The following is a 6,679-nucleotide window of genomic DNA, read 5'->3' on the forward strand; positions in this document are numbered from 1 at the left end:
TGAAGAGAAACTCCAAAAGAAAAAATGCGTTTTTTAAATATATTTAATATTTAGATCAACAACTGAAAAAAAGCTAAAAAAAACAGCGAAAATAACATTTTTTTGAGCAAAGAGTGTGTGAACATACCCTTAAAACATTATATGGGAAACATTATATCAGAGGGAGTATAAGGACTAAAATAAGCAGTAATTGTGATTTTTATTCCGTACTGGTAGGTGGTATCAGATGTCTTACTTTACACTACTTTGGTTTTAAAGCAATATCGTGACTTTTTTCTGTTCTTTATTTTTATGAATCACTTTCCTTTTTATTATCTGTGTGACTAGTTTAACAGTAAAAGTTCTGCATATTCATAGTGGTTATAACTTTTTCCTTGGCAGGTTCTCCAAACCTGAGAATGAAACCACCACCCCGGAGAGAATCCAGTCTGGTTCGTTCTACACTTTCTTTTCTTGGGAATACGATCGTTTTCTTTTCTCTAATTGACTAAATTGGATTGACATCAGTATATGTAATTTAAATAATACAAGGCTCATTACAGGGCTTGTAGTAAGTGATATGCCCGTAAGCACTGCTAGTCGTGTAAAAAAAAAACGCCTGTGAAGCACAATAGGCCATTCTTTGCCAAGTCTGGAAGCAATTTATGGAAATTTCGATGTGGTGTGAGATTGTTAGTGAGCAACACAATGGGATGTCCAGTACTTCTTGACAAACTATGCATTAAGTTTAGATGTAATAAGTACCATATGCAAACATATGGCGGAGCTCTAGCTAATGGCATCAATGATGTGCAGACCTGATAGGACTGATGGAGCTTGCAATGGCAGACAGCAAATAATAATAAAATACATTGAATTGTTAATGTTGATTTAAAGGTGTGTCTATCTTATATATTTCTGGCTTAGGTACCGGATCTACCATAAGTATCTCATGTTGGGTTCTAACTATCCGAGCATGCTCGTGTGCTGAGGCCGGTTTCACATCATGATATTTACGGTACCGTAAAAAAAACGGTACCGGAGATGACAGTGTCTCTGTATCCGTGTGTGTAATACTTGCGACACACGTGTGCCACCTGTGTGCCACATCAGTATCACACAGATGGGCGCCAGCGAAGAGGCACTACAGTATGCGCTGTTCCCGGCGCCGGGTGCTGAAGACACTCTTCATTCTCCCCTGCTATGCTGGCGATCAGCAGGGGAGAATGTGTAAAGTTAAATTCAAGTGATAACAAAGACAGCAGGCGGAGGCTGATGGGAGTATTCATCAGCCGGCTCCTGCGCTGTAAATAAATAATTTAAAAAAAAAACGGTGTGGGTTCCCCTCTATTGTCTATAACCAGCCAGGCAAAACTCAGAGCCAGGGGCTGCAACCCTCAGCTATCAGCTTCAGCAAGGCTGGTCATCAAGAATAGATGAGTCCCCGCGCTGTTTTTTCAATTATTTAAATAATGTGAAAACCGACGTGGGTTCCCCCGCCCCCCCCCCCCATTTTTGACAACCAGCCTTGCTAAAGCTGACAGCTGGGGGCTGGTATTCTCAGGCTGGTAAGGGACCATTGATATAGGCCCCCCAGCCTAAAAATAGCAGCCCGCAACTACCCGAAAAGGCACATCTACCCAGAAAAGGCACATCTATTAGATGCACCAATTCTGACGCTTTGCCTGGCTCTTCCTACCCTGTAGCGGTGGCAAGTGGATTTCATATTTGTGGGGTTGATGTCACCTTTGCATTGTCTCGTGACATCAAGCCCACAGATTAGTAATGGAGAGACATCTATAAGATATCTGTCCATTATTAATCCTATAGTTACATGTTAAATAAAGACAGAGCCAGAATAAAGTATTTTGTTAGAAATAAAACAAAACACAGTTTTCCATTTTTATTTAAAAATAACAAACACAGTTATACTCACCTAACACCTAATTCCACCGAAGCCCTCGTCTCCTGTAATAAACCAATCACAGCTTAAAGTCTCCTAAGGGGACTATTAAATTCAATTTAAAAAAATACAATTAAGGAAAAGCATGTTTGGTATTGCTGCATTCAGAAATATCAAATCTATAAAAATAGAAAATAAATTAATCCTGTCCGTAAACGGCAAAGTACAACTTGTCTAGCAAAAAAAAATGCCCTCACATTGCTATATTGACGTAACTATAAAATAGTTATGGCACTTGGAAGGAGGAGAGGGAAAAACAGATAAAGGCCATGGCGTGAAGGGGTTAAAGCATGATCATGACTTTTTTTTCTGTTCTGTTTTAATAATCACTTTACTTTTTATTATCTATGTGACTTGTTTAACAGCGAAAGTTCTGTAGTGTGTCAACATAAAGGCGCCAGCTTTATCAGTTCTAAAATAATAATTTTGTCATGTGTCCAGCAAATCTGGTGATAGATTCTCATAAAACAAGGAGATATTTATCTTTTGGAATACTTAACATATCATTTTTAAAATAATCATACATATAGAATGTTTGCCTAGAGTACTTTTCATACTTTTACCTGTTAATTTCTGTTATTTTTTATATTTTTCTGTGTGTGACTTACAGCTGTGAATTATTTTTACAAAATGTGTCATTGCTCATTACATCTCCGAGATTATGTATTCGCTTTGTACGAACATGGATAAAAAACAAACCTTTTGAAACCATATCCATGTCAATTTATGTTCTCCAGGGATTCCAGTTGCCAAAGCCTCCCGAGCCTCCATCAGTTGAAGTGGAGTATTACACCATTGCAGAGTTTCAGTCTTGCATATCTGATGGGATAAGTTTCCGAGGAGGTCAAAAGGCTGATGTAAGTAAAGACTTGTGTTCTTTGAAGCTTATGTTGTAGCGAATAACCCGATCTATTGTAAGGCCATGACCTCAAATATGTCTACATACCTTAATGCAATATTCTGGAGAGCTAAGTCCTGTAGGATTGCGCAGTAGCATCATGTACACCATATGTCCGTATCTAATAAACCAATAAAACCCCCACAAACTCACTTACAGTAATGTACCGTAATTCAAATCTAATAAAATAATTCAAAATTGAGAAGCTTTAATTAAAAATGGAATCTACGGTATATACAAAAAGCATTTATTTTTCTTTACTGTAATCCCAAACAACCATCTGTCTTAATTTACTACCATTGTCATCTGGTCATTTATTGCCAGAAATGTACTTATGTTGTGACTGTGATGTGTTAATTATAAGATAATTATCATTCAAGAGCCAATCATTATACGATTTCATTAATTGGTAAAGTAAATGTACAAAATTGCACAAACTTAAAACTATGGTATAGGTTTGTCATCAAAGTCTGCAGTCACTCTGTGTTACTGCAGACTTGTGAATCCTCACAGCACACACTGTGCGCTCTAAGGGGACTCTCCAAATAGAGTGGGCCATCGTTATGCATACTTCCAGTGACATTCCGACTAGACGTGTGTGGCCTTGCTCAATTTACTTATTTGGAGAGAAGCCAGGCACGTCTAGTGGAAATGTGGCAGGGAGTATACATATCGCATACTTGTGGTCATATGACCCCTACTTTCATCACTGCATCGGAAGAATCCTTGCAGCTGACCCTGATCCCGCTGTGAGGATTCACAAACAATGACTGCAGATTTTCATGACATACCTAGACAACCTCTTTAATAGAATCGGATTAAAACCCTACAGATGTGTCTCTCTGTTGAATGCCTCAATGTATGCCATCTGTCAGCCATCCATTACACATAGGCTCCCATGTTAAAAATCATATATTTTAATGTATACATTTTTTTTTAATGGGTAGTATTCAGATAGTGCCATGATGAATAGTTAAGGGTGGACATATCTGTATTCAGCATGCAGCCTGCATAGTGGTTGACATAAGTTGTCTAATTTTTTACATTTACAAATAAAAGTTTTTCATATAATGGAGCTAACAAAGATTTGACCCCTTTATACTACGTAATTAAAATAAAGTATTTAATATAGCACGTACAAGGCAATTATAGATGCAAATGGGATTATAGCTATTCTCTTCTCAGTATCTTGTTAATACAAAGAATTACGTTAGAAATCAGGTACATAAGACATAAGAGTGAAAATTGCTTATTTTATTCTCTTACAGGTCATTGAAAAGAACTCTGGTGGCTGGTGGTATGTACAGATCGGAGAAAAAGAAGGATGGGCTCCGTGCTCATATATTGATAAAAGAAAGAAACCAAATCTAAACCGAAGGACAAGCACATTAACAAGACCAAAGGTCCCCCCTCCTGCACCACCTACGAAGCCTAAAGATGTAGAAGAAGTATCAGCCACTCGTCATAGCTGCTCTGTAGAATCCAGAGAGTCACCAGCAAAGCAAATTTATGAGGAGCCAGAGTATGATGTCCCAGCTTTTGGCTATGATCCAGATTCCGATATGAATGACTCCTTTTCTCAGAGCAGTTTTGCTGATGAAATTGTAGAAAGTATGTTCAAACCTTCCAAGCCTTCTCCCGTTTCTTCTCTTCAAAGAGCAACATTTCAAGTGGGAGAGTCTTGTGAAGATGTCAACAATGAGGAAGAGACCATCTATGAAAATGATGGTTTCCGAACATATGTGGATGACGTAGCATCAAACAAAGAGTCAAGCAAAGAGTCAAGTGGAGATTCTGATTCACTGAAAAGCTCATCATTGGTGCCAAGAAACTCTCCTTCAGGAACCCCTTCTAAACCTCCCCTTTTAAAATATAAATCAGAAAGAAATGTCCAGCAAGAAATCATTAAAAATGTTTCCTTCTCATCAAATGAAGAGAAAAAGCCAAGGTCAGTGTCTGATGTTGGTTCACGGTCAGTGCCAAAGGTTGGAGCAAAGAAGGAGTCTGATCAAAAGCCTGGAGTCATTCCTTCAACCAGAGCAAAGCCAATAGTTAGGCCAAAACCCTTCATAAGTAAGACTGATTCTCAAAGCCAGGATAAAATGGACATTAGCACTTTGCGCAGACAGCTAAGGCCAACAGGACAGCTACGAAGTGGACTTAAAGGTTCTAAAAGTGAAGAATCAGAAAGTCTCCCAAAGAGTGCATCAGAGGATATTGAAAGTCTACCAAGAAGAAGTTCAGTAGATAATCCTTCAAGTTCTCCACAGTCATTAATATGTCCAAGTAACAAAGATAAATCTGAGGATAGTAATGAGAAAATATTCTATACTGCCACAAGCACCTATCAAAAAGTAATGGATACAGAAATTAGCTTTCCAGCAGGGGCAAAAGTAGAAATCTTAGAAAAACAAGACAGTGGTTGGTGGTATATCAGATACAAAGATTCAGAAGGTTGGGCACCATCGCATTACTTAGAGCAAGTGGATAATAACCAACGGGAAACCTCAGCACCTGAGCCTGATGCTATGAAATGTAAAAAGAATGAAAATAAGTCAAATAGCCTGGAAAAGATAGAAAAAAGAGTGCAAGCATTAAATACAATTAACCAAAGCAAAAGAACAACACCTCCAGTTCCCTCAAGACCACCTGGAGGGTTCTCAAAACCTACAGGGCCAAGTAGCAATGTTGTGAAGTTAAGAAATGGAGTAAAGCAAATTGCGGTAAGACCCCAGTCCGTGTTTGTTTCGCCGCCACCAAAAGAAAACAACCTTGCTTGCCATTTGCGACGAAATGAATCACTTTCTGCTACCGATCATTTGAGGTCTGTTCGAAGAAATTCCTCCTTTAACACCGTCCGTTCTCAGGTAAACGAGTCAAGATTCAAACCTACTGATAAAACAGAAGCGGACACAACCCAAGTGGAAACATCTGTGAGATCTCCTCAAAGAAATGGAATCCCAGTATCTACTGTTCGACCAAAACCCATCGAGAAGTCTCAGTTTATACACAACAACCTTAAAGATATGTACATCTCTATTGCTGACTATGACGGAGATGAAGAAACTGTTGGATTTCCAGAAGGGGTTTCTATGGAAGTGTTGGAGAAAAACCCTAATGGCTGGTGGTACTGTCATATCCTCGACAGTGCAAAACCATTTAAAGGATGGGTACCTTCAAATTATTTAGAGAAAAAGAACTGATATTCCTTTGTGTGGAAATATTGAGTTACCTTAGATGCTCTTGAGATATTTTCTTAATTTAAAGATTAGACTGTGCGTCCCTGTACTTGGAAAGCCAGCAATATGATCTCCATGATGGAAAATCAAGTTGAGGAAGTAATCTTCCTATTTCTATAAAAGATATTGAAAGAAAAAAATAATTTATCCTTGTGAAAAATGTTTGGAAATAACACAGGGTATAACATTGTATTATGATCATCAAGCAGTTAACATGAAAACCATATTTGTGTGCCTTCACTTCATTATCTGGAACACTAAAAATGTTGCAAAAATCCAGGGAACTCCTCCTGGCACAGTCTGCAGAATGCTATGTCTGTGCTCCTTTTCCCTGACCTCTCGTGTTATTGCCAACAAGAATAGACACTGTTTCGTGTCTGGAAAAAAAAAGAAATTGTAACTCCCAACAAGGAATTCTAGACGTTGTAATTAAACGTTTCTATCTTTTTTTTTTTACTTTATATCCCAAGTTCTAATTTGTGTTTATTTTTGGCTTTTGCATGTTTTTCTGTATGTGTTCAAAGTCATAAGATGCAGAAAACCAAACTCTTGTTTTTTTTATTTCATTTTTTTAGTCATTGACTGTTTATATAGTAATTA

At 38.0% G+C, this 6,679-nt stretch overlaps 1 protein-coding gene across 4 annotated transcripts in view; it reads left to right on the forward strand.

The window, feature by feature from the left end:
- SH3PXD2A (SH3 and PX domains 2A) overlaps window positions 1-6,473 on the forward strand; it is a 350,853-nt gene extending 344,380 nt beyond the window's left edge. For 2 of the 4 annotated variants that reach the window (XM_069753687.1, XM_069753685.1), the window contains 3 exons: window positions 382-431; window positions 2,680-2,799; window positions 4,109-6,473. In XM_069753687.1, coding sequence (XP_069609788.1) covers window positions 382-431; window positions 2,680-2,799; window positions 4,109-6,043 — 2,105 coding nt within the window. In that variant the 3' untranslated portion in view covers window positions 6,044-6,473. The remainder of the gene's footprint in view (window positions 1-381; window positions 432-2,679; window positions 2,800-4,108) is intronic. The other 2 variants (XM_069753686.1, XM_069753688.1) reach the window with 2 other exon arrangements.
- The last annotated feature ends 206 nt before the right edge of the window (window positions 6,474-6,679 follow it).

This window comes from Ranitomeya imitator, chromosome 2 (genome assembly GCF_032444005.1).
Source record: "Ranitomeya imitator isolate aRanImi1 chromosome 2, aRanImi1.pri, whole genome shotgun sequence".
NCBI classification, from domain to species: Eukaryota; Metazoa; Chordata; class Amphibia; order Anura; family Dendrobatidae; genus Ranitomeya; species Ranitomeya imitator.